The 27,740-nt window shown below is 55.5% G+C and overlaps 1 protein-coding gene across 1 annotated transcript in view; it reads left to right on the top strand.

Annotated features, from left to right (window-relative positions):
* TOGARAM2 (TOG array regulator of axonemal microtubules 2) overlaps positions 1-24,747 on the top strand; it is a 35,777-nt gene extending 11,030 nt beyond the window's left edge. Inside the window, exons 7-18 of the mRNA XM_059660221.1 lie at positions 578-725; positions 952-1,116; positions 2,897-3,050; positions 4,012-4,117; positions 5,092-5,327; positions 8,873-9,031; positions 12,723-12,840; positions 13,218-13,312; positions 14,393-14,585; positions 15,448-15,664; positions 21,059-21,145; positions 24,090-24,747. Coding sequence (XP_059516204.1) covers positions 578-725; positions 952-1,116; positions 2,897-3,050; positions 4,012-4,117; positions 5,092-5,327; positions 8,873-9,031; positions 12,723-12,840; positions 13,218-13,312; positions 14,393-14,585; positions 15,448-15,664; positions 21,059-21,145; positions 24,090-24,346 — 1,935 coding nt within the window. The 3' untranslated portion in view covers positions 24,347-24,747. The remainder of the gene's footprint in view (positions 1-577; positions 726-951; positions 1,117-2,896; positions 3,051-4,011; positions 4,118-5,091; positions 5,328-8,872; positions 9,032-12,722; positions 12,841-13,217; positions 13,313-14,392; positions 14,586-15,447; positions 15,665-21,058; positions 21,146-24,089) is intronic.
* The last annotated feature ends 2,993 nt before the right edge of the window (positions 24,748-27,740 follow it).

Below are 27,740 nucleotides of genomic sequence, written 5' to 3'. Positions count from 1 at the left end.
GTGGGAGTCAGATCACGTCATCCTCTGCTCAGACTCCAGTGACTCGCTGTGTCCTGCAGAGGAAAAACCCAGGTCCTGGGCATGGACCACAGAGCCAGTGCACTCATTCCTGCCCCACCCGCCAACTCCAGCCGGTGGCCCAGCATCTTCTGACTTGGGTGCTCCAACCAGAGTGCCCTCCTCATTGCTCCCAGCACGCCCAGCACACCCCAGCCTCAGGGCCTCCGCATCCGCTGTTCCCTCTGCTCCGAACACTGCCTGGCCTGCTCCCTCCCCTCATGTATGTCGCTGCCTCCTCTTGGCCTCCTCAGTGAGTCCCCTGGGCCCTCCTGCCCAAGGCAGAAGCCCTGTGCCCTCTGCCCCTCATTTCCTGCTGGTGTGCAGTGCCCGGCATCAGAGGTGGGCCTGTTTGTTCTTTGTCCCTGGCCTCCCTGCTCCATGGGAGTGCTCTGGAAGCACGGCCTTGTCATTTTGTTTATTCCCAGGACAGTGATTGGCACACGCTGGAATGAATGAAGGTATAGAAAGCACAGTTGGGTCCCCAAGGGTAATGGAGTTTGCCTTGACCTTGTGCCAGATCCAGTTCACCATCTCCAAGTCCGCCCAGGAGACGATGCGGCTGAAGCAGAAGGAGGTGGAGCTGGTCCAGAGGGCAGAGGAGCCGGGCAGGACGAGGGAGCTCACGGCCCAGAGCCTGGGTGCCCGGAGAACCTCGATGAAGGAAGGTACTGGTACCGGGGCCAGGATTCCCTCAGGCTGGGGGACTTCTTGGCCAACACCTTTGGCCCAAAGAGAGGCTGCCACAGTTCCTCCCCTTCCCCTCCTGAGGCTGGACAGGGAGCCACACCTGCTCTCTGGTAGCTCACCCTTGGGCCTATTTCCAAAGGAGGCAGCTGGGGTCGGGGATCAGACAGAACCGGCTCCATCCTAGGACTTTCTCTCCCCCCACAGGCCTCCTTCCCCTCCGGGGCAGGGGGACCCTGTCTGTGCCCACTGGGATAAGCAGCCCACGCAGACACAACACCGGCGTCGTCCTGAGGAAGCGAGCCAACCGGGCCTCACTGCCCAGCATCCCCGTCAGCAAGCAGGAGCCTCACTTTGCCCGCCATGCTTCAGGTGGGGCCCAGACCCGCTGGGTTGCCTTGGGATACCGTGGGCCTGGCAAAGGTGAACCTGGCAGCCCATGTTAGAGTAGGGGTGGCCCTCCCACCAGAGAGAGGAACAAAGTCTGGGAGTCAAAAGCATCTATGGGCCCGGCTGGGACCCCCGGGGTAGGGCTATTGGAGCCGCGATGGCTGGACAGGTATGACCAGCCTCTGTGACACGTCCCAGACCACGGATGCTGGGAAACAGCATCCCCGGAAGTAGCTGGAAACACCAGGAAGAAGAGGAGAGAGTTCTGGGAAGGCCTGGGGGTCCTGCATGTTGCCTCATGAGATGCCAAGGCTGGACAGTGCTGGGTACAGACGGGATCTGAGGACCCAAAGATTCTCGGGGATGTTCAAGAGGGGGTCAAGGGGCAGGGAGGCGCTGTCCCCATTCCTCCAGGGGAACGTCTGCTCTGCTCCACCCTTTTGTGTTCCGGGCGTCCACATGAGAGTTCGCTCAAAGAGAATGTGCTATTGAGGAACGTTTGAAAGCCACCAACCTGGTTCAGAGTTTCTGTGAGTGCGAGATGGGGTGGGACATTGACGGGAAAGCAGAGCAGCGTTAGCCGGAAGTAACATTGACCCACTTCCTTTTCCATTCCCTTTCTATCCGTTTGTTCAAGCAGGAAGTCTTCATTTGGTGCTGGTCTTGAGCATGTTTTTAAGGCGTGCAAATATCCTTTTATTTATTTATTTTTAAATATTTTTTTATTGATTTCAGAGAGGAAAAGAGAGGCAGAGATAGAAACGTCAATGATGAGAGAATCATTGATTGGCTGCCTCCTGCACACCCCCTACTGGGGATTGAGCCCGAAATCTGGGCATATGCCCTTGACCAGAATTGAACCTGGGAACTTTCAGTCTGCAGTCGGATGCTCTATCCACTGAGCCAAACCAGCCAAGGCAAAAAATCTCCTTTTAAATAGAAATCTTTCTCCAGGCTTGAGACATGGGAAGCTGGCTGCAATTTTATACTAGAGTTTAGAAGGTTCTTTTAGTTTTACTGTGAACATTGGCCATATTTTATGACAAATGATATTAGTTTACCAATTATGGTAGTGACATAAATTTCCCTTTAAAATAAACTTATGTAGGATTTGAAAAGTGGTTTAATTTTTAAGAAAAATACTACAACAATTAAAGTATAGGTAATTAAGAGATATGGCAAAAAAAACCCCAAACTCCATGAAAGTGGTCATTGAATGGTAGATACTTGGGAAATAGTGCTCTATCTAACCCACCCTACTCATTTTATACAGCAGAACTGAGACCCAGAGTCTCAAGGTCATTCAAGGGCATGCAAGGGGATGGTGGCCCCTCGGGACTAAGGCTTTGGTTGATGACTCTTGTGCCAACGCAGAGCTGAGAAGAGAATGTAGGAACGAGGTCTTTGTGTTTGGCTTTAAGTGAAGGGCTGCCCCTCAGCTCAGATTTGCCCAGGACCTCCTGGGTGCCCCAGAGTGGTCAGAATTGGGGGTGTATCGCTGGTGGGTGGGTTCAATCACATGGCATCAAGTAGCATATCACAGGCAAGTTTGTTTATAATAACAGGTTGGCAGAGGCAGGAATGGAAAACTCAACAAAAGGTAGAGTTTGGAATTCTGTGTGGCTCCCAGGAAGCGGCATCCAGCGCTGGCTTAAGCGCTCCCAGTCCGTCTCCCTGATGCCGGGGGAGGTGGGCTCAGTGCTGCCGGCCAAGCCTCGGGTCCTCTGGTAAAAACTCCCTCGTTTCTTTACCGTGCGTGCAGCTAACTCATTACCTGCGGTGCTAACTTTCGGGTCCCCTGAGTGGGAAGAAGAGGAGGAGGAGATGGATCTTCGAGCCTTTAAGGAGCTGAGGCCTTTCTCGAACCCGGAGCTGGGGTTGATGGATGCCCTCCAGTGCCTCGACAGCAGTGACTGGTGAGGTGACACCTTCCCCTTCATGCATGGTGGCTGGGGAGAGCTGCAGAATAGCTGCTTCTCTTCCCACCCCGCCCCCCACCTCTCCCACTGCCCATCTCTCCCACTGCTGGGGCCTGGTCCCGTGGAGGGAGGTGTGTGTGTGCACACGTGGGCGTGTGTCCAGCCTCCTGTGTCTGCCCCATGGGCTCCAAAAGCCCAGTGCACTGCTCTATGGTGCACCAGAGCCAGGCGTGGCAGGTATAAATGAGGCTCCCCAACGCTTCTTTAGGAGACCTTAGAAAGGTCACAGCCCCTCATTTCTCTAAGCCAAGTTCACCTGCTCCCAGTTCCTACCCCTGCGCTGTGGACACACACTCTTAGTCGTGAGCAGCGCCATGACTCGGGGTCCAGAGCATTTGCGGGAAGCCCTCCCCATCTTCTGTCCTCATGTTCAAGCACCCCCTCTGAAGGCCCCAGCTTGTCACAGGGGTGGTGGTCCTGGTCCTGGGGGTGGGCTGCCCTCTTGGGTGAGGTTGAGCCAGGGGTCCCATAAAATGGCTTTTCCTGGACTGCTAAGATTTCAGCCTGGGCCTGGCCCGTGTGGCTCACTGGTTGAGTGTCGACCCATGAACCAAGGGGTCACTGGTTCAATTCCTGGTCAGGGCACGTGTCGGGTTGCGGGCTCCATCATCAGTAGGGGGCATGTAGGAGGCAGCTGATCGATGATGTTTCTCTCTCTCACTGAAGTTTCTATCTCTCTATCCCTGTCCCATTTTCTCTCTCTAAAAATCAATAAAAACATATTTAAAAATATAAGCGTTCAGCCTGGGTGTGCCAGCGGGAAACCCTGCCTTCGGGCCATCAAATCCCACCCTGCTGCGGGTGCGGAGAGGGTGGCGGTGCGGTGCCCCTGGTCTGCAGAGGGGGCGGGGCTCCGCCCTCCCCACCTGCCTGTGACAGGCCTGGGCTTGCTTCTCAGGAATATGAAGGAGAAGGGCCTGGTGAGCGTCCAGCGCCTGGCAGCCTGTCACCCGGAGGTCCTCGCTGGGAGGCTGCACGACGTGTCCTTGGCTGTGACTGGAGAGGTGAGGCCTCCCAGACAGCCTGTGTCCTGTGCACCCTGCCCACCCCCAGCCTGTCCCCCTTCCCTGGGGCTGCTGTTCAAAGTGGGTCACAGAACAGCCACGGAGAAGCCATGGCTCCTTGGATCAGGGGCATCTCCCACTTATTTCTCAGCCCTCAGCCCTCAGCCACTAAGGTGGGAGGTAGCCACCCATTTCTCAGATTAGAAAACTGAGGCCTGGGGTTTTCTTATTTCTATACCACCAGCCTGCATTGTCCTCTGTACTCAAAATGCCAGAGGAGGGATGGAGTGTCCTGGGCCAAGTCTCTAACTTCAGGGTGGTTGTAACATTTCCCAAGCCCTTTCTCCCAGGGGCTGGTGCTGGCTTGGGCTGGGCGTGGCTGGGCCCAGGTGGACAATAAGATGCATCTCATCGCAGATGGAGGCCATGGCCCCCAACCCCTTGGGAATAGGTTGTTGCAGTGGGGGGCCTTGTGAAGATCAAATTGAACAGCTATACTAATAAAAGGGTAATATGCTAATTAGACCTGATAGACCAGATGTCTTCTGGACGTCCTTCCGGACAAAGCCACAGTGGCTGCGAGGGCCGAGGAGGGCTGGCAGTGGCTTAGGCCTGTTCCCTGTCAGTAGGACATCCCCTGAGGGTTCCTGGACTGTGAGAGGGGGCAGGCTGGCTGAGGCTCCCCCCCCCCCCGTCCCAGTGCATGAATTTTCATGCACTGGGCCTCTAGTTATTTATAAAAGTACTTGGAAGACTGTTGTACAAATTTCAGATGATAATGATGGAATTAGTCACTATGATGATAACAAAGTAATAATATTTTTTAAAATGGGACAAAATATTGCCCAGAGCTGCTGCAGCCCAGGAGGCCTAGGCCTGGGGCAAGGATGGAGGCACAGGTGGGGGTGCAGTGCCCATTCTTGGAGCCCCCGACAGGGCCCAGCAGTGTGGTTCCTCTCCCATCTCTCCCCGAGGTCACCAACCTCCGCTCCAAGGTGTCCCGCTTGGCCATCCGCGTCCTGGGAGACCTCTTCTGGGCCTTGAAGAAGAATATGGACCAGGAGGCGGAAGAGATTGCCCGCTGCCTGCTGCAGAAGATGGGCAACACCAGCGAGTTCATCCAGAGAGCGGCCAACCGGTCCCTGGGGGCCATGGTGGAGCATGTGACTCCTGCCCGATCCCTGGTGGCCCTCACCTCAACGGGCATCTAGTACGTGGCAGCCAGTTGTCTGAGGGGTGGGGGTGGCCCAGGAAGGGGAGGGCGAGGAGGGGTCTGGGGTGGGAGAGGAGGGGGACTGAGCAAGTGCTTCACACGTGCAGCTGGGGGAGCTCCTGGTGGGGGCTGTCCCACCTTCTGGAGCCAGGTGATGAGACCTGGCAGACAGGGCGGGGTGCTTTGTTCTGTTCAAAACTGAGGAGTCCTAGTGGCAGAGCTGACATCCCCAGAGACGCTGTAGAGGCAGCCTTCCGCCTGTTCAGGGGACGGGCATTTCTGATGAAATCTGGGCCATCGGAGAGCAAGGCACGCTCTCATCTTCAGCTGGCACCGCTCGGCCTTCTGGGGAGGAGAATGGGGCTCACTGCTACGGCGGCCGATTTGCTTTTCCTTCGTAGAAAAACCCAAACCAAAAGCAAAACTGCCGGGAGCCGGTCCATCCTTGCTGTTTCAAGGGACCTGGCATATATGGCATATGGCTCTTAATATGTTTGCTCACCTTCTTGGCGCTGTGTTTTAACCAAGGTCACCTCTCCGAGAAAGGTTGAATCCCCAGGTAGGGATTTTCCCCTGAAGTTAGGGAGGGAATAAAACCCCTCAACTAAGTGCCAGGCGGGTAATTAATCCCTTTAACTACGAACAATCATGCTTAAACTACATAATCTTTTCTCCCTGGAATGGAGATAAGAAACGCCCTAACCTTTGTAATAGCGATTGATAGGATTGAATCAACTGGTATAAATACAGTTGTAACAAGACAGAAAGACTCAGAGCTTAGAACAGAATCAAGAAGACAGAATCTACACGGAGCCTAGAGACAGAAGAACTTTGCTGGAGAGAGCATGCCGGAGGATCCTGGAGAGGGACTGGCCTCGGAGCCTAGAGACAGAGCCTAGCGGGAGAACATGGCAAGGGATCCTGGACTGAACCTGACTACAGAGATTGGCAGGAGAACCTGACTGGAACCTGGACACTGAACCTGACTGGAGAGCCTGGACAGAACCTGGCTGGAGAACCTAGCAAGGGAACATGGCTACAGAACCTGGCTATGATGATCACCTGAACGCTGCCTCCATGTCATTCCTTCTTCACCGACTCCGTCCACACCTTTGGGGACCCCTGGACCTGCTGGGGTCGGACCCCGGCACAAAACCTAAAGCATTTCTCAAGCCCTTTCTCCCGCCGCCAGCAGAACAGCTTTCAACCACAAGCCAGCCAGGAGCTTCTGCAGGGAGGCCCTCAGGCAGACCCGGGCGGTGAGCAGGCAGCCGGGCTGTGGGTGCAGCCCGTGCAAAGGGTGAGGGGCTCCAAGCCCGGGTTCACCTCCTGGTGGCTTAACTGCCCTGTGCCTCCATTTCCTCCTCTGTAAAATGGGAATAATAAAATTGCTGTGAGGAGTAAACGAATGGATTCATGGAAGAGCACTTAGTACAGGGTCTGCCTCCACCTAACCTTGGTCCACTGCTCACCGTGGCTTTTATTAACTTGGGACAAATTAATTGTACGTTTTTCTGGATTCCTCCCTTTGCCTCAGCTTCCTCACCTGCAAGATGATGATAATTGTAGCTTATGAAGTTGAGGAGATAATGGTTTGACGGTGCTCAGAGGCAGGGTGCCAGGCACAGAGGGTGCCCTCACTACAATCTGAGATGATTGATCATGATTGCGGGAACCAGGGTCAGGTGTCCTCAGGGGAGCCTGGAATTCCTGGGGGTCCTGCTACAATGCAGATTCTGACTCAGATGCTAATGATGCCAGTGCCCGGACCACACTGACTAGGGAGAGCCCAGGAGGGGCAGGGGAAGGGACCAGTGCTGCCTGATAGACTGTGGACTCGAAGACCCTGCTTGAAAAGGTGAAAAGGAAGAGGTGACATCCTGATGGGGCTCTCTCGTAAGATCTCAGGTCCCCTGTGTTAGGATTCCAAATCCCCACCAACCCCGTCCCTCCCTCCTGTCTCAGTTCCGCTCAGTAGATGTGCAGTAAGCTCCCTCGGACTGTTGGTGCATGACCTGGTCAGGCTGGCCCAGGCACCAGCGGGCGGGCACTGGGGATTCAACTGAGAGGGAGGCTAGTTGCCCACTGCCCGGGAGCTCCAGCCTGACTGGGGGCCGCAGAGCTGCACCTGTGCTTGGCGGGGACAGGGACAGTGCATGGCGGGGACAGGGACAGTGCATGGCGGGGACAGGGACAGTGCATCGGGGGGACAGGGACAGTGCATGGCAGGGACAGGGACAGTGCATGGCGGGGACAGGGACAGTGCATGGTGGGGACAGGGACAGTGCATCGGGGGGACAGGGACAGTGCATGGCGGGGACAGGGACAGTGCATGGCGGGGACAGGGACAGTGCATCGGGGGGACAGGGACAGTGCATGGCGGGGACAGGGACAGTGCATGGTGGGGACAGGGACAGTGCATCGGGGGGACAGGGACAGTGCATGGCGGGGACAGGGACAGTGCATGGCGGGGACAGGGACAGTGCATCGGGGGGACAGGGACAGTGCATGGCGGGGACAGGGACAGTGCATGGCGGGGACAGGGACAGTGCATCGGGGGGACAGGGACAGTGCATGGCGGGGACAGGGACAGTGCATGGCGGGGACAGGGACAGTGCATCGGGGGGACAGGGACAGTGCATGGCGGGGACAGGGACAGTGCATGGCGGGGACAGGGACAGTGCATCGGGGGGACAGGGACAGTGCATGGCGGGGACAGGGACAGTGCATGGCGGGGACAGGGACAGTGCATCGGGGGGACAGGGACAGTGCATGGCGGGGACAGGGACAGTGCATGGCGGGGACAGGGACAGTGCATGGCGGGGACAGGGACAGTGCATGGCGGGGACAGGGACAGTGCATCGGGGGGACAGGGACAGTGCATGGCGGGGACAGGGACAGTGCATCAGGGGGACAGGGACAGTGCTCCCCCGGGAGCGGCTAGGTCTGCCTGGGGGCCGGGGAAGGCAGGGATGCTGATTGGGGAGGACCTTTCTTGGTGGAGAAAGATGGGGATGAGCACTTAGGCCAGGGGTGGGGAACGTCTGGCCTGTGGGCCGTATAAGGCCCACAGAATCATTTGGTCTGGCCCTGCCCAGGCATTAGGGGTGAGTTAATGAAATGTTTGACCAAACACAGCAGGAAAAATTTTAAGCTGATAATTTTGTGCGTCCCACAAGTGATGTTATAAATATCCAAATGGCCCTTGGCAGAAAAAAGGTTCCCCACCCCTGATGTAGACAAAGGCGGACTGTGACACAGGAAGACGCGGAGAGCAGCGGGCACAGACATCTCTAGGGAGCACCAAGTGGCCTCCCTTTTCTTGCCTGTCCCCCTGTGGTTGTTGTCAACCTCAGTTCCATTGTCAGGAAGGGTCTGCTCTTTCCCCAAAGATTCTCCTCAGCCCACACGGGACAGGATTTGGGGCCCATCACGGCATGAAACATGGATGCACAATTGTAGGTCCATGTGGGCCAGCCTGGGGACCCGCTCCCCTTCCTTGACTGAGCCCTTGACGGTGGCGGCTCTGTGTTTTCTCTCAGCCACAGAAACCCCTCGGTCCGGAGATGCACCGCCGAGCACCTCACGGCCGTCCTGGAGCAGATAGGCGCCGAGAAGCTTCTCTCGGGCACCAGGGACAGCACAGACATGCTGCTGCGCAACCTGGTCAGGCTGGCCCAGGACTCCAACCAGGACACCAGGTGAGGCAGGGCCGGGCCTGGGGACTGCTGACCGGGCAACCAGCCAGCCCTGGCCCTCACAGCGCGGCTTCCCCGGGATCATGGGGTGGGACAGATGGATGGACGGAGCGGTGTCCTTTCCTTACAGCGGTCCCATCTCCCCAGCGTCATAGCCTGGCTGCTCAGGGAACGGTCAGCACTCCCACCCCCCACTGCCCACCTTCCTCCTCTCTCTAGCCACAGCGACCTCGCTCTTCTTCCTGTCCCACCCCAGCTCCCTTCTCTGCCAAGACTCTGTAGCCATCTTTTCAAGAGATCCTTAAGGAGCACTCTTTTCATTATTCTGGCGATGACCGCGAATAAGAAAAATTAGGCCTTGGCTGTCTTGGAGTTTTCCTCCTAGTGGGGTAGACGGACAATAAACAAATAATAATTGTGGTAATTTTAGATACAGGTAAGGGATAAAGAGGAAAAAACAAGATGTAATGGAGAATGGGGTGGGGGCTATGTCAGACTGAGAGTTGGGGGGATCTTTCTAAAGAGTGACACTTGAATCGAGAGCTCGGCTCTTTGAGGATCTGGGGTGGGAGTGTCCCAGGCAAAGGCAATGGTACCGAGGCCCATGGGTGGGGCTAAGCTGGGTGTTCATGGAAGACCAGGGCCAGGCTGGGTGGAGCAGGGAGTGGCAGGCAGTGTGGGCGATGAGGCAGAGGGGGCAGGGCCAGGCCAAGGACGGCCTCCCAGGCCACAGTCAGGGGTTGAGGTTTTGGTTTGTGTGTGACCGGGAGCCGCTGGAGGAGTTTTCAGTAGGAGCGTGAGGCAGCTAGACGATGCTACACAGGAGAGTGATGGGCTCGGATTGATTGGCTTTCAAACCCAGGGTTGGGGTCCAGTTAATCACACTCAGCTCACACCCCGCTGTCGCCATGTCTGCAGACTGCACCCCGCGTGGTACAGCCCCAGAGGCGCGTCCACCCTGGGTCTCTAATTTTCTATTGATCTGACCGGTAACAGTGCCAGCTCCTTGCTGCAGCGTGCTTTTTACCCGGTTACTAGTTTGAGAGTTTCTTTATATGCTTGCTAGCCTTTTACTAAAAAACAAGCAAGCCAACACCCTGGCTGCTCATTGGAGGGTTGAGAGTGGTGGGTGGAGCCGGGATGGAGGAGGGCACCGGACTGATGGCTACCCCATGGCCCAGGCGAGAAGGGCTGGCGGCTGCTGCGTGAAGGGAGGTGGATTGGACTAGGGTTAGGGCAGCGCCGACAGGAGGTTGGCTTTCAAAGAGGGAGCAAAGATGACACTGAGGTTTGTAAACGAACAACCAGGTGAATGGTATTACCTTTTACTGACGAGCAATATTGTCAGGGGAGAGAAGGTTCGGGTGGTTTGTTTTAACTGCCGGGAGGGATGGAAATCAAAGTCTAACATCTCTCCAGACCTAACACCCTCTCCCTCTGGCCTTCCTTTCACACTGGATCATGCTGACTGCACTGGCCTTTCCTTCCTGGGACCGTAGGCTTCTTGGTTTCCACCGCACCTACTCCCTGTTCTCCTGTCCTTCTGTGGCCATTTCCCCACCCTCCCTGCCCTCGGAATGTCGGCGGCCACATTCTTTAGTGTCTTCAGTCCTTGTCCCCCTCGTGTGACTCTCTCTGAAAGGGGCCATCACTTCCGGTGGCTCCAGCCACAGGAGACTCTGATGCTTTCCAGCCCACACCCTTTCAGGGCCATATCTCTGGTGCCTCCACAGGGCCCATCAGCAGGATGGCCAACTGCCGTCTTCAAGTGCAAAGTGCTCCTAAATGAACCCATTGCCTTCTCCCCAAGCCTGCTTCTTCCCTCTGTTGTTAAAAGTCACTATTATTTACTGAGTCATCTGAGATGCAGAATGGGGAATTTCATACTTCATTGATTCTAAGACACACATTTCCTCCCCACATCTTAATGTCTTATAATCAGGCAGCTCACAGTTATTGACCAGGGAGCAATTATGACCTAGGTTTTACTATCTGCACATTTGCAAACTTGGTCATTGCTGCTCATGGTATAAACCTTTGAATTAAAACCTGCACCGTAGGAACTGCACTAAGAGGCTTTCTTTGCTTGTTAGCCTGTCCTATTTATTTTAAGAAGACATCGTGGATGCTCTGTGGGGAATTGTTGAGTTTAATTGCTGTTTAAAATGTCTTAGAAATATTATACTATTACTTAGCCTCGAAATGAAAAGTTACTGCATATAAGGCATGGAAATAGAGCAGCCGTGGGCAAACTACGGCCTGCGGGCCGGATCCGGCCCGTTTGAAATGAATAAAACTAAAAAAAAAAAAAAAAAAAGACCGTACCCTTTTATGTAATGATGTTTACTTTGAATTTATATTAGTTCACACAAACACTCCATCCATGCTTTTGTTCCGGCCCTCCGGTCCAGTTTAAGAACCCATTGTGGCCCTCGAGTCAAAAAGTTTGCCCACCCCTGAAATAGAGTGATGGGATATAAATTAGATATTAATGCAAACATTCATCACTGAAGGAATGACTAAAATTCCACATTTTCTTGCAAAGCCGCCAGCAAGTACTGTACACTCCCCTTAAGCACTGCTCCCTTCTGTTGCTGAGATCCCATGCGAAAGGGCTGTCTTTGCACGTGAGGCAGCATCATTGAAGGCAGCGATCGTGGCCAGTGTTTTCTTTTCCTGTTTTTCCTTAGTGGAAAGTAAGTTAATGGTGCATTTTACAATCAATAAAGTCTTCAGTTGAGCAAAATATGGCCATTTTCAATGTTTCATGCTCTACCTCCAGTCAACTACCAAGTCCTGCAGTTTCAACTTCCTTAGCAGCTCTTGAATCTGATTACCCCCACTCTACCACCTCACTCCAGGCCTTTATTCTCTCTTGCCTGGACTGTTACAGTGGCCCCCAAATCGGTCTCCGACCCTAGCCTTGTCCTCAAAGATCCGTCTTCCACACTGCTCACAGTGCAAATTGGATCCCGCCTTAGCTTCCCAGGGAATGTGGGCTGAAGTCCAACTCCTCACCTTCTCCCTAAACTGGTCCTACTTCTCCTCCAGCCTCCTCTGTTCCAGAGTCCAGCCCTGCCTGCCTTTCTCCAGGCACATGCCAGCTGTCTTATGGATCCGAGAATGCCCCTCCTCCCATTTACTCCCCAATCCTATCCCACTTGTGAACTCCTACTTATCTTTTGAATCCCAACCCGAGGATCACCTCTTCTAGGAAGGCCTCCTTGGTTCCCTGCCCCACCTACCACTCACTATTCACCAGGAAGAGTTGACCACTTCCTCCTATTCTGCCCCACTGCACCTTTCCTCAGATTTCTAAATACCCATACTAGAAAAAGTTTGGTTTAGCCATCCAATGGAATATTATAGAGTCATTAAAAAGGGCAACATGGGAAGACGATTAATGATAAAGTAAAAGAAGTTGTATATACATTCTGATATCAACTAAATGTATATAAATTGGAAAAAGATGATGAGAAAACATGTCAAATTTATAATAGTGGTTTTCTCTGTAATGGGAATGGTGTTTATTTTTGTACGAATCTAGTCTTTAAATAAGTAGGGATCATCGTCATAATTAGTAAAAGTATTGAAACCTCTCTTACTGTAATCAGAAAGCTGTGCGAAGTTGTACAGCAACTTTAAGATGTGTTTCTGGGGCTGTTTCTTCATCTTGCTCTTCGTCCTGCGGCAGGTTTTATGGCCGGAAGATGGTGAGTATCTTGATGTCGAACGCCAAGTTCGACGCATTTCTGAAGCAGTGCCTGCCCTCCCACGACTTGCGGAAGGTCATGGCGGCCATTAAACAGCGGGTGAGTTGGTGGGTGTGATGGGTGTTGGGTGGGGGGCCAGAGCTGAGGCTGGCAGCCCTCACGCAGGTCAGGGAGCGGGGGCTGCACTCAGAGGCTTTTATTTCACCCAGGACTCCTGCTGGGCAAGGTCAGCATGATTTCCTTGCCTTGTTCTGCCCCCCTCTGCCTGTGTCCCTTGAGTCTCCCTGGGCCTCCACATCTCCATCCGTGAAATGGGGATCCTGACCCCCAATACGTGGCCCTGACTACCAGCGCTCTGGGAGGCTCAGCTGCGCCCTGGGAGGCCTCCAGGGGAGAGGTTAAGGTCTAGGCTGGAGTATCTGGCACTTCCCCAGAGGCTACTCCCTCTGGTTCACGCTCTATATGTATTTTCCAAGGGACTAGAAGAGAGTGATGACCTGCCGTCTGCCAAAGGCCACAAGGTGTCGCGGAGTCTGGCCGTGTGTGAGAACGGGCTGCCCGGTGAGGACGGGTACGGCCACTCTCCCTGGGCTCCACCTCCAAGCTGCCGATGGGGCAGCCAGGGTGGCTCTGGCCGGGAGTTAGAAACCAAGCAGGAATCTGAAGGTCACTCCTGTGCCTAACACTTAAACTCCTGGGAGGACCCATCTGATCTCCTTAGCAGGGACCCAGGGACGCCCACCCCTCCCCCCACTCCGCTCCAAGAGTAGCTTCCTGTTCTCTCCCACGTGTATTCTGGGCCAGACCTGAGCAGCCGGGCTCCCGGCCCCTTCTCTTCTCTCTCCCTGCTGTGCCTTTGCTTCTGCTGGTTCTTTGCCTTGTGTGGGCCGTCTGCACCTAGAACAAGCCTGTTTATTCTACCAAATCCCACGAGATCCAGCTGGCCCACCACCCTCTCCCACGACCTCTATCTGACACTCTGTGACCCACGACCTCTGGGGGACAGAGCATCCCCATCCTGCAGTCCTCTGTCAGCCATGGACTTAGCCGTCCTGTCTCCCACGGATCTCTGAGCCCTTAGGGCAAGACCATCTCTCATCTCCTTGTTCTCAGCGCCCCGCACAGGTCTTGGCGCTCAGTAGACAGAGAGTGGAATGTAGGAATGAATGACAGAATGGTGTCGGGCTCTGCCGGTGGAACTCGGGTGCAAGGCATGAGCTCAGAAGAGCGAGGCTTTGAGCTGGGATGAGGCTAGAGTTCTGTATGGAGCTGCTCTCATTCTGGCTGGAACAGGGCAGGGGGCACAGGGGGCATGTGATCCCAGCCAAAGAGAACAGGACTTTTTAACATCGTCCCAGTTTCTGGAGGACTGTGAGCAGGGCCTAGACAACCAGGGGGCAGGATTCAGGCACCTGGCAAGGTCTTCCCCGACTCTTAGGTGAAACGTGCCCCAGTTATCCTTTCGTGATTCCGCCCCTCACTCCAAGCTTTCTCCTCCGTTCTTCACCTGCCTGCTGAAAAGAAAAGGCAGGAAGAGAGAGCCCTGCCCCCTGGGGCTCTAGGCAACCATTTTGTTGTCCCCGGAGGAAGGGGCCTGGGATAAGGTGTGTCCATGCCCCGGCTGCCCAGGTCAGATGCTCCTTCTGCTTAGGCTCAGCTCCAATGGCCCGAGGCTGGCGGGGCTGCGCTCTTCCCGGCGGGGTGGCTCGGAGATGGCGGAGCAGCTGTGGGAGCTGACACGGCTGCTGGAGGCCAAGGACCACCAGTCTCGGATGGAAGGTGTGGGGCGGCTCCTTGAGCACTGCAAGGCCAAGCTGGAGCTCATCACCGCCAACCTGGTCCAGGTGAGCCTGCCTCCCCCCTCCTTCCCCCTGTCTCTCCCCATGGGTGCAACTTCAATTTGGAAAACTCTTAACAGGGTTAGACATTGGCCAGACCCCTCAGGGAAAAGGGAGCCCAACAAGCATTTGCTAGCCAGTTGCCTTGGTAACGCTCTAAGACTACCTGGAAATGGCCGAAGGGATGAGGGCGCTGCCTCTTACCAAGAACTGTGGGACCGCTCAGAGGTGTCCCAGGCATCTCTCAGCCCTCTTGTGGGGAGGAGGGCAGGAGTGAAGGGTGCCGTGGCCAAGGGCGCTGCTGGTCCAGCTATGTGCATGACGTTTCGGGGCAGAGCATGTAGTTGGCCAGGAGACAGGGCCAGGATGGGTGAGGAGCAGGCACAGGCTGGAAACCAGAACAGATGCCTGCTTCTTCCAGGATCAAGGCTGCTGACAGCCAAGCCACATGGCGAGTGGCTGAGACACAGGCATGGAGGCAGCAGGCCTGGGCTTCCTTTCTTCCTGGCTGTGTGAGCTGGGCCAGTGATTTCACCTCTTTCAGCCTCAGTTTTTGTTTTTAATGGCCAAGTGAGGACAAGAACACAGGCCTGCAGGGTTGTTAAGATCATTCCAGAAAAGAGAGAGTGAGGGGTACCTGACAAGATGCTCTCCAACTGGGCACACGCGTGCTCAATGTGGGGTCGTTCTGCCCTCCGGCAGCCCCACCCCTTTGAGGCGGCGCCCTCTTAGCCCCTGAGAGTGTTCTGGCCCAGGTTGGATGACGCCTGTCAGGGCCACAGGGGCCCCCGGCCGGGGTGGGTGGCCGGGCTGTGGGACTCCTGCCCGCCTGGTTCCCACGGGCTCTTGGTTTCTGTTCTCTCAATAGGTGTTCGATGCTTTCACCCCAAGGCTTCAGGATTCCAACAAGAAAGTGAACCAGTGGGCGCTGGAGTCCCTCACCGAGATGATTCCCCTCCTCGGAGAGAGCTTGCACCCCATGCTGCTCTCCATCATCGTCGCCGTTGCAGACAACCTCAACTCCAAGAACTCGGGGATTTATGCTGCCGCTCTGTCTGCACTGGACGCGATGATCGAGAGTCTGGGTGAGCCTCCCGCCGTGGTCCCGCTTGGCTCTGGTGGGCAGCTGGCCCCCTCCCTAGTGCCACCCTGGGCTGGGCCCACCCTTCCTGCTTGGCCATCGGCAGAGTGGTGAAAGGCACGGGTTCAACGTTTTCCCAGAGGCTGTGTAGGGCACGGGTCGGTGGCCTAGGGCCTGCGAGGTTCTTGGTTGGCAGCTTTTCCACGTCCCATCCACCTGCGTGTCTTAGATGATGAAACTGGAGGAGACATGGAGATGATGTAGACTTGCCTCCGTTAGCACACACGACGTAAATGACTCACCCAACGTCACATGGCGCCCCAGAGTGAGCCAGCCGGGTATTGAAGGAAAAACAGGTCAGGATTGCCAGGAAGGAGTTGGGAGGAGCTGTCAAGAATTGTCTTAGTTGTAGACATGGCAGCAGTGAATGTGGCTCGATGGGGACCAGGCGGATGCTGGTGAGACCGCAGGGCGAGCCTCTTGGAGAGGACGAAGCTGACGGGCAGGTGGGCCTGGAGGGCTGGCCAGCTTGGTCGTCTGGTGCAGGAGGTAGGCCGGGGTCCCACTGGCTTTTTGAGTGTGAAATAGCTGAGAGCTGCCTTTTAACAACACTGTTTGGGGCCAGAGCTTCGGGTGGGAGGGGTTTGGTGTGAGGGTTGGGGAGTGACATTGGAATAGGGTTGGGGGAGGAATGAAAAGAAAAAGCAGAAGGAGCTATGGGGGAGATACGTCAGAAAAGGCAGGGCCTTCCCAGTTCCCTGCGGGCTTTGCAGTATCACATCTTGGCCCTTGAACATCAGGTGGCACTTTGGTGCATAGACCTAGGTTCTCAGTCCTTTATAGATTACTTGAGGGTGCTGTTTAGTGTATCTAGTACACAGGCTGACGTGCAAGGTCAAACCTCCCAGGGTATGCGAGAATGTAGGTCACACTTAGACTTATGTCCCAGCCAGGAGTGGAGCCGTGAGTTTTCACAAGCCAGTCTTGCCTTGATGCAAGAGAGCGCAGGATCTGGGAACTGTTGCTGATTGCCTGTTGCCTGCTGTACGTTCTGATGAGTACAGAGCAATGTCCTCTCTTTAGCACCCACAGAGCATCCCCACAGTGAGGCTGGGACCTGGCCTGGCCCACACACTCCCCCCACCTCATCCTCGCGTCCTAGCCTGGGCCCAGCACCGTGTCCTTGGCTGGAGCCTCCAGGAGAAGTTCCAGTTACAAATCAAATGCCCGTCCAGGCCCTCCTCCACCTTTCAAGTTCATAAATATTGTCAATTTCCTCCCTTCATCTCAGAGGGAATTTATGATTTGCTGGGTTTGTCGCTGTAGAACAAATAATATAAATCCAGCTCTAAATTATGGCTTGTTCTCAGGGCTGCTGTGGGTAAGTGAGATTGCTGTTGCCAATAACCGAGGCTCCTGGTAAATCATCGCAGGCCCTGGATTTATTGGGAAAACCTACACCAAGCAAAATAGGCTTTAGCTGTTTGAAGAGGAAAGCACCCTTGTCTGGGGAGAGGAGATTTAACTCTTCCTTTCCGGCTTTGCACCGGGCCAGCTTTGGGCTGCAGAAGCTAGCGTCTCGCATTGTCATAAGACTCAGGTCCCCTCTCCCTGGGGCCCCGCCATATGCACCTGGGCTGGGCACCCTGGAAAGGGCCCTGGGGAGGGTCTGCTTTTGTGAGCTGACCACACCTTGAGGCAGGTTGCAGTTTCCAGGAGGACGCCTAGGATTCTCATTTCCTCCTGGGACAGGGTGTCCTCAAGTGTGGCTGACGGTGTCCCCTCTGGTCCATCAGCTCAGGCACTGGGTGCAGGGAGCCTGGAAGCAGGTGGGAGGGGAACTTGCTCTCTGCTCCTTGGGTCAGGGCGAGGCTGGACTGCAATGAGGTTGGCCTTGGAGGGAGGGAGGAGTCCAGTGAACCCCTGGCAAAGGCTCCCATGGGGCCCACAGTGTGAAGCTCTGGGTCTTGGCTCCGCGTCATTTGAACAGGCGTGGCAGTGGGCGCTCAGGGCCGCGTGGCTTTGCTGTGAGCCGTACCCTCTCCGCCCTACCGGCAACATTGGTTTTGGAAGAACTGTTCACTAGGAGGTGATGAACCGAGTCCCATATCCACCTAGGTCAGACCTGAGGGATTTAGGTTGCCAACAAGAAGAATTCGTCTCTGCCGGGGTGTGCCCATGGTAGACACACTCTTTCCAGGAGGGGTTCGCATGTCTGGAATGGTCACGCCTGGTCTGCAGAGGGTGAAATGGAGGTGATAACTAAACTTCCCCTGGCCCAGGGCTTTGGGTGGTAGAAGCAGGGATGGGGCAGGTGGCGCAGAAGAGAAGGGGTGCAAATCTTCCTTCCCACGTCACCCAGGCTGAGTCTGGTGGCCCTGGTGTTTCCGGGGGGACCCTCGGCACCCTGCAGCCCCTCCTGGGAATGGCTCGGAGCCCTTGGAGCAGAGGGAGCTCTCACCCAAGCCTGGTCCTTCTGCCCCACAAGGGATTCTGGGCCCCAAGCTGCAGAGCATCCGTGCAATGCTGTGAAGTACTTAAATGTGAGAAGTCACAAAGCAACAGCTCAACAGGCTGTATTCACTTCCTGCTCTGCCGGGCCAAGGGGGTCAGGAGCACAGCCACGTTGGGGGGCTGGCCTCTTGGGCTGCGTCTTAAGACCCCTCTTCATTCTGGAAGTCAGTGATCAAGGTGACTCACCAGCCACGACACCTCTTCTAGCTTTTAGGACTTTTTAGGGACAGGCGGTGTGTGGTTACAGAGCAGGTAGGATTTCTGTCCCTTCCCGCCTTTGAGGAGATGGTGAGGAAGGAGATACATTGCTCCCTGACCTCTGCCCTTTGGCCCTGCCTGCCTGGGGGCTTCTCCAGGGCGAGGCTGGAGTGGCACCTGATGGTAGGGGCATTAGTCTGAGTACCGAGGCAGTTCCTGAGCCGGCTGGCTGGCTCTTTGGGCTCGGTCCTGGGTGACTCACAGCAGGGGCGTCCGCACTGAAGCACCAGACGGTTGACAGCTCACCTGCTCCCAGTCAGACCCCCACATTCAGGCTTCTGAGCGCCCAACGTTCTGTCAATTCACCGCAGCCTCTGGCCAGAGAGCAGATAAGCTCGGAAATGGGTGACTTCAGATCCACTTGGGTTATTTTTCTCTCTGACTGGAAACTTATTACCTTGTATAAGTCATGTGACCAACCTGTTGTGTTCATGGAATTTACAAATTCATCCGCGGTGCCCCTCTAATACACCAGGTGCTTGAGGACATCCCTTACTTTCTGTGGTCTGCATGTACACAGATTTCCCTGGTTATAAACCATAGTGTGTGTAAGTACAGTTTTGACTTTGCGTCTTTCATTTAACACGACCCAGTTTCCCATGCCATTATGCAGTCTTTCTAGTTAATTTAAAAATGTAAAGTGTACTTTCCACCACTGTAAAAGCATACTTATTAATTATTGAGGATATAAAAATGCAAAGCATCTGGAGGGGAAAAATCTCACTTACAGTCCCAGCTCCTACAATAAACCATCATTAACTTTTGGCGTTTCTCATTATAGATATTTTTCTGGGCCTGTTTGTATACATGGCTGTGATTACATTACACATTTGAATCTTTTTTTAAAAGACAAAGCACAAGCATTTACATATCATTACACACTTGAGTCACTGTGCAGTTCCATAGCTCACACTTTCTGTTTAGGTGGCTCATTCCAGTTTTTCCTTGTGATGAACAGACTTAGTTTGGGCAGCCACAGGGAAGGTGGCTGTGTGACATCATAACTTACTGAGCTTATTGCGTGGTGACATCATAACTCTTCAGTTTATTGTCAGGAGTCCAGTTTGATTCTAGTTTTTGCTGCTGTTGTTCATATGCCACCATGTTTTCTATACTTTCTTTTTTAAAAAACATATATTTTTATTGGTTTCAGAGAGGAAGGAAGAGGGAGAGATAGAAACATCAGTGATGAGAGAGTGCCATCATTGCCTCCTCACGCCCCCCACTGGAGAGCTGGAAACCCAGGCATGTGCCCTGACTGGGAATCAAACTATGACCTCCTGGTTCGTAGATCGATGCTCAACCACTGAGCCACGCCGGCCGGGCTGCAAGCATTTACTGAGCACCTGTTGTGTGCCAGGCCCCTGGGTCCAAGCTCTGGAGTAGGTGTCTGCTGCACGTGCATTTTTCAGCATTCCCCAAGTTCTTTCTCCTTTCCTGCTCTGGGAGGCCATGTCAGTGGCAGGAGGGGGAGGTCCAACTGCATCCAGAGAATGTTCTGGACTGTGAGGTGTTGGGGTGGGGGTGGGGGCAGCATGGAGGGAGAAGTCCTTGTGCTCAGAGGTGAGCTCATGGCTGATGGGGGATGGGGGATAGAAACACCCACACACAATAATGTAGGCGATGACATAAAAACTTATACAATCACGGCTTTTCCGAGACACCGTGAGACCACTTCTCGCAGCCTGCAATAATCTCTTTTGCCTCCCAGCGCAAATCATTTTCGAGACTTTTGTCTTATGGGTGGAGCTTTGGAAGCAGCAGAGTACACTTTCTCCTCTGTATACCTTACAAGTCTCAGGAAGAGAGAGAGGGAAACAGGAATTAGTTCTCGCTAGAATGGCCACCTGATGGAAAAAGAAAGCTTTGATTGCGTGCCAGTGGGGATACGGAGACTCTGTGCTGAGGTCCTGAAAAGGTGTAACTCGCCTGAAAAGACTTCCTCAGGCAGGTCCCTAAATGCTGTCCCCTGTAAAGAGAAATCTGGCCTCGAGATGGTCAGCTCTGGGATCCCGGGACGTACTGGCCGGTGTCTGCCCTGGTAGCGCCCCTCACCTCCAAGACCCTCAGCCACATTCCTGAAAAGTGTATTTTGTTACTGGTTCCACCTCCCATTGGATTGTACTATGGCTGCTATGGCTGCTGTGGTCGCGAAATGTTGGGGGCTGGGCGTGCCGGCTGCCTCCGGGGTTCATGCAGGGGCAGTCGGAGGGGAAGGAGACAGGTCTGACCTTGTGTGTGTTCTAGATTCGTGTCCCTTCCTTGAGCGAGGGCACTTTCCTCACCTTACGTGTCTCTGTGAGGGATGCAGGATTCCAAGTTCAATCGTCTGAGAAGCCAGGAGACATCCGCTAGCATGGGGAAGAACGAGCAGCTTCTAAATTCAGTCCCCGTGGTGTCCTGCGGGAGCTGACTTTAGAAACACATCAGAGAAGGCTGGAGACTCGCCTCTTTATCCCGAAACACCGCCTCCCCAGCCCCTGTGATTTTACCACCAGTGGTTCCTTCTGTAATAACACAAGGGCCTCCAAGGGCCTCTTCCCCACATGGGTGCTGTGGGTGCCTGGCGCCGAGCTGGCGCCCTTGCTCAGGCCACAGCATCACAGCCACCCTCCCTCTCTTCCAGACGACCTCTGCCTCCTGCAGACGTTTGCTGGGCGGGTGCGCTTCCTCAGTGGCCGCGCAGTGCTTGACGTCACAGACCGCCTGACAGGTGAGCACCCCCAAACATGCCCCCCACCCTCAGGTCAGTCTCTACGCTCCTCCCCTGGCATGTGGTTGAGCCCACTTGTCTTAGACCAAAATTAATTCCAGGCCATTTACAATTTTTGATAATCTGGGCTTTAAAGATAACCCCTCCATGGCCAGAAGATGATCATTGCATTTGGTCAGAATGAAGCAGGTTGGCACATAACTGGAATAGTTCTTCAGAAACCACGATGCCTGTCTTCCTCTCCGCCACGGGCCTTCGGGCACCTGGTCCCGCCTGGGCAGACCCCGCCTTGCGGTCCAAGGCTTGGTCAGCAGCAGCGCGGTCCTGACAGTTAGGGAAAGCTGCCTCTCCTTCGCATGTGCAGCCTGGCGAGTGGGCTGGATGTCAACCCCACTCAACCCTCCGGCCAGCTGCCCGGGGCTGTGTTACGTGCAGATGGGGCCTGGGCCTGAGTCGGCTCTGCCTTGTTCAAGCTTCAGCCGGGAAAGCCGGCGCCAAGCTCGTCGGCTTTGAGTGCACAGCATTAGCCTCGAGTGATTTCATTCCAGGCCCGAAACCTTCTCCTGTGGCCCTGGAAGAGGCAGCATGGGAAGGACACAGGCTTTGGGGGGACAGGCCCGTTAGCCACCGGCCAACTCTGACCTTGGGCAGGTTGCTGAGATGGTTTGACTGTCTTGCTTGCTTGCTGGAAGTCTCCTCTCCATTGTAGGGAGGTCCCATCAAGGATAGAGGCAGGACTCGGCCTGCTCTCCGGACTCCCGAGGGCCCCCTAAGGTGCAGATGATCATGCCACCCCCCTGCGTGGCTCCCAGCAGTGTTCAGGAGAGTGACCGGCTCCCTGGAGGGGCCCACATGGCCTGTCTCCGCCTGGCCCTCTAGACTCTGCCCCCTTCTCCATCCCCAGTTAAAGGTCCTGGACCACAAATCCTCATAACAACCTCGCAAGGAAGGTGGGGTTTCATGATTATCCCTTTAATAGAAATAAAAAATAACACACCAAAAACCAAAAGCTCAGAAGGTCAAGTGCACAATGTCCCTGGGCGGCTAATCCAGGGTTTTTCCCCAGGAGCCTGGCTGCAGAGCCAAGCCTCAGCCTCCGTGCTATGGGCCTCTGCCTGAGCGGCCCCGGCCTTGCCTCCTAGGTGCCAGCATGCCACCCTCCTTAGAGAGGCCGGCCGTCCACGTTCTCACCTCTGCCTGCAAAGCCCTTCTCCACCCTTCTTCCTCCACCTGGGCGATGCCCACTTGGTCTGGCATCACTTCCTCTGCCTCCCTTCTCCCCAGCCCTCCTGCCTGGTTTCATGTGCACATCCCACCCTGTGCCCGCCTCCACCTGCTGGCTCAGCCAGCGCCTCACAGCATTGGGCCCTGGGGTGCTCAGCACATGCAGCCTGGCTGCGGGCATCATGCCATCTCCTCCACTGGCCCATCTCTTCTCCTGGCCGTGCTGCTTGCCCTGGTTTAGTTATCCCAGTGACCTCGGAGTGGCCCCTTACCTTCCATCCAGGTGCCAGGCCTTCCCCAAGCAGGTGAGGCGAGTGAGGCAGGGCTGGGGCCACATGCAGCCACAGTGGGATGCTGTGGGTGCCCTGGGGTGGGAACTGGACCACATCACTAGACCAACCTGGGTACCAGACAGGGAACCCTTTCTGTTGCTCCAAATCAGTATTTTCTGGGTAAAAGCCTTCTTGTCCTTGTATTGGTCATTTATGGGGCCCAGAGGTCGGTGGGCACCCCAATTTAGATGACCTATTTACTATATATATCCCCTGCTCTCCCCAAAGCAACAGTTTCTATGTAGCTCTTCTGTTAACTGTCAGTCAGGAACACAGAAAGAGTTCCAATCGACACAGGCTTGGACTAATAATAGCACAGCTTAACACCCGTAAATCTTTTGCTAATTACTTTAGCTGCCTTTTAAGCTTAAGTTTAATGGGGGTTTCTTCCTCATGATGACTCCCAGAAGGGCCACTGCCAGTCTCTGCCAGCCTGAGAGACGCATCCATCAGCCAGGTGCCCCCCTCCCTGTACCCAGGGGAATGGGAACTCATGCGGCGGGATTGATGCCTCCTTTGGTGTGTGTGCGTGTGTGTGTGTGTGTGTGTGTGTGCGTGCGTGTGTGTGTGTGTGTGTGTGTGTGTGTGTGTAGTCCAGGGTGGTGGTTGTGGCAGAACAAGGGTGGGAGCTGCTGGGGGCAGGTGGACCCCCCACCCTTTGGTGGAAGCAGGGGGCGCTGCCTGGGCCTGGTTCTTGGGGAAGTTCTCACCCCCATTCGCAGGTGGAGATTTAGGAAACGTTGAGTCAGAGTAGGCCATACAGTGAGGTTTGGCATCCAGGCGCTGGGAATACGCCATTTGAAAGGGCGTCGACTTCTCTCTCAAGTTTTCTCTATTTTTTGCAGGAAGTCTCATGGGTGATAACGCGGATTTAAGCAATACTAGGTACCAGTTGTCACCTGCCCACCTACTTCAGCACTTCACATACATTTATTATCTAATCTAACAATCGCAAGAGCTTGGTTCCTGATTACGATCTTTACTGATTAGGGAACAGGCTCAGAAAGGTTGGGCGGCTTTCTCAAGCTCCTGCCCGCCAGAAAATAGCAGAGGCAGGATTGAATCAGGTGTGCCTGCCTCTCCTTCTCTCCTGGGCCGCTGGGACCCCGAGCACTTTGCCTTGGCCTACCCCTCCCTCCATTAAAAAAATATTCAAAATGTTATTTTATAACCATTTGGGATAAACACAAATACTAGTACACACCAGGCTGCATATCTTCAAATTTCCTTCTTCTCATTTTAAAAGAGGTTGAAATATGTTCCGGAGCCCATAACTGTCACTGGGCCTCAGGCATCCACCAGCCCTGGGGGGGCTGTTGCCTGTGAGGCACAGAGCTGGTGTCCGGAGACAAACCGATGGAGTAACCCTGCCTCTCTCTCTCTGACAGTGCTGGTGGCCTCGGTGTGCCCCCGAAAGCCCCAGGCCGTGGAGCGCCACGTCCTTCCGGTCCTCTGGTACTTCCTGACCAACATGATCGGGAACGGGGTGCTGCCGGGGCGCGGGGGGAACGTCCGCGCGGTGGCGGGTCGGCTGTCCCGGTGCCTCCAGCAGCACCTGGGCTCCCGGCTGCAGGACCTGGCCGCCGGCCAGCCACACCACGTCCTCCAGACCCTCCAGGAGCTCTTGGCCACGGAGTCCCGGTGAGGCAGCCCCGGTCACCGACGGAGGGATGGCACCCACAGCCACCGGCCCTGCCAGCTGGGTTAGAGGCAGCTCTGAAATAGGCAATCGTTATTTTTGATCGTATTTTATGTTTATGATGGCATCATCTCCTGGTCTGCTTCCCTTAGCGTTCCAGATGTACATAGTGTATTTTGCAGTAGAAATAAAAGAACGACTTATTTTTCTAAGGTTTTCTTATCTTCCACTCTTTGAACCTCAGAGAATGTTTCAGTAACTAGGTTTGTGGCGCACAGAACAAAACACAAGCACAGTGAAACGGGCTGTGGATGATACCCAGACAGAAAACGAGGGAGAAAAAGCGCAGGCCCACACGGCGCAGGCCATTTTGGGGTGCAGCCCCCCAGTCTTTGAACAGCTGGACAACCCCCAACCCAGTCCTGGGACCCTGAGTTGGTCATTCCGTCCCAGTCCATGCGCCAGTGGCCTGACTGGAGGTGAGTGTAACAAACAGCTCTGGGGGGGCGGGGTGGGGTGGGGGGGACACTGTGCTTCTGCCTGCAAACTCTCTGTGCAGCGCTGGGGGGCCCTATGCCAGCCTGCTCATGACATCTGCCCAGCTCAGGGAGAGGCAAGGAGAGTGGGACATCGGCATTCCTAAGCGCCCTCCCTGGAAGTGCCCTCTGGCTCCTTCTGAAGAAGATGGTGCGTTTGCATTGAAACGCGGCAGTGGAAGCACCTGGCGGAGCCTCGCTCCACGGTAGCAGGGCCACGTGCAATCACTCAGAGGCTCTGGAGTCACGCAGGTTCCCCCAGTGGGGCTGGATCGCGAAGCCGGAGGGTGTGTTGGATCAGGATGGGCCAGGACGCGAGGAAGCAGGGAAGGTGCTGCCCACTGGTGGAGTGGCCAGAGAAATGGCGTCCCGGAGGTGAGTGGCCAGAGAAATGGCATCCCGGAGGGGAGAGGGGCCGTCAGAGAAATGGCGTCCCGGAGGGGCGAGGGGCCGTCAGAGAAATGGCGTCCCGGAGGTGAGTGGCCAGAGAAATGGCGTCCCTGAGGGGAGAGGGGCCGTCGGAGACATGGCGTCCCGGAGGGGAGAGGGGCCGTCAGAGACATGGTGTCCCGGAGGGGTGAGTGGCCAGAGAAATGGCGTCCCTGAGGGGAGAGGGGCCGTCAGAGAAATGGCGTCCCGGAGGGGCGAGGGGCCGTCAGAGAAATGGCGTCCCGGAGGTGAGTGGCCAGAGAAATGGCGTCCCGGAGGTGAGTGGCCAGAGAAATGGCGTCCCGGAGGGGCGAGGGGCCGTCAGAGAAATGGCATCCCGGGGGGGAGAGGGGCCGTCGGAGAAATGGCGTCCCGGAGGGGCGAGGGGCCGTCAGAGAAATGGCGTCCCGGAGGTGAGTGGCCAGAGAAATGGCATCCCGGAGGGGAGAGGGGCCGTCAGAGAAATGGCGTCCCGGAGGGGCGAGGGGCCGTCAGAGAAATGGCGTCCCGGAGGTGAGTGGCCAGAGAAATGGCGTCCCTGAGGGGAGAGGGGCCGTCGGAGACATGGCATCCCGGGGGGGAGAGGGGCCGTCGGAGAAATGGCGTCCCGGAGGTGAGTGGCCAGAGAAATGGCGTCCCTGAGGGGAGAGGGGCCGTCGGAGACATGGTGTCCCGGAGGGGAGAGGGGCCGTCGGAGACATGGCGTCCCGGAGGGGTGAGTGGCCAGAGAAATGGCGTCCCGGAGGGGAGAGGGGCCGTCGGAGACATGGCGTCCCGGAGGGGAGAGGGGCCGTCGGAGACATGGCGTCCCTGAGGGGAGAGGGGCCGTGAGAGACATGGCATCCCGGAGGGGAGAGGGGCCGTCCGGGGCTTGGTCTCTGGACACAGGAGGAGTGGCTCTGCCTTGACGAGGGCGGGTGGCAGGCTGACAGTGGTGTGACCAGGAAGAATTAGGGCTCAGGGCATCACCTCAAACTCAAGGGCAATATGGTCCCAGTCAAGGAGCCCAGACCCACGGCAACACTCTGGGCAGGTCACAGGGTCAGCACCGAGGCCCCACCTGACGCAGGGCGGAGTGCCACTGTCCTGAGCCTCTTCTGGGGAGACAGCCCCACAGCGGGCCAGGACGCCCCCGTCGACTCACCTCCTTGTTTCTGAACCCGTGGGTGCCCCGGGTAGGAGGCCACTTTCCCATCTTGCCCACGTTGCGGGTGTAACTAGGCCGCCCCTTCCCTCCCCAAATGCCCTGGGGTGAGCGTGCCAGCACACAGCCATCCTGGGGTTTGGGTTGTAATAGGCTGCTTAAGTGTGATTTTGGGTAATTTAGCCCCAGTGTGAGCACTTCTCACCTCATTGTGGTCCCAGCGGGGCCCTTGGTTGGTTCCCTCTGAGCCGGCTTAGAGGCCTGCTGGACTGGGAGCCATCAAAGATGCTCTGGAGGCTGATTTTAAGTGTTTGCTTATTTTTACTTCATGTCATTGGTTTTGTTTGCTGGAGTCTGAGCAAGCTTTTGCGGTTTGGTCAGGAGATTGAATTTTCTGCTTGTCGAGATCCTAGAACCTAGCAGAACATTTCAGGGCTTTTTAGAAGTGTAGGGGCTCAGGGACAGAGTCCGGCAGGGATTGCGAAGGCAGAGGTTAAGTTCAAGGTCATTGTCCTGACTCCCTGTGTTCCTGGCCTGTCTTCCAAGTACATTTTCAGACCCCAAGCGTCCCGTCCCCTATGCTCTGTGGAACTATTTAAAACCACTGGAAACAGCTGAAAAGCAAACAAGAATGCTTTGTCTGGTCCTGCTTTCCTTCATTATTTCAGGTTTAAATCTCTCACCCCAGGCACCCTGGGCTCTGGGCGATAGGCTGGGGGTCTGGCGAAGTCAGTGCCAGCAAGACTGAGGCTAATGGGCCTGGCTGATGTGGCTCAGTGGTTGAGCGTCGACCTATGAACCAGGAGGTTCAATTCCTGGACAGGGCACATGTCCGGGCTCAATCCCCAGTGTGGGGCATGCAGAAGGCAGCTGATCGATGATTCTCTCTCATCATTGATGTTTCTCTCCTCTCTCCCTTCCTCTCAGAAATAAATAAATAAAAATATATTTTAAAAACCCCCAAAAGAATGAGGCTAATGGAAGGCCAGTGGTGGGGAATATAGATGGGCCTGGGAGCCAGGGTGGGTTTGAGCCGAGCCACCACTCTTGGCTTGGTTGTGTGTGCGGCCAGAAGCCCTACTTACCTGAGATGCTCTTACCTAAGGTGCAGGCAGGCCTGGGGAGTCGAGCACAGCCCAGTGTAACATGGGCGAATACAGGCTCAGAACACGACTTTATGGCAGTTCCACAGAGCTTTTGACGTGGGGCTACTCACTAATGGGCTGTCTCTGAAAAGCTCACCTTGGAAGATGGGGTGGGTGCTGGCAGCCTGTAGGCCGTCCACCAGATG

This window comes from Myotis daubentonii, chromosome 12 (genome assembly GCF_963259705.1).
Source record: "Myotis daubentonii chromosome 12, mMyoDau2.1, whole genome shotgun sequence".
Classification (NCBI taxonomy): domain Eukaryota; kingdom Metazoa; phylum Chordata; class Mammalia; order Chiroptera; family Vespertilionidae; genus Myotis; species Myotis daubentonii.
Note: the sequence above shows the minus strand (reverse complement) of the source record. Positions and strands in the feature narration are given on the sequence as shown.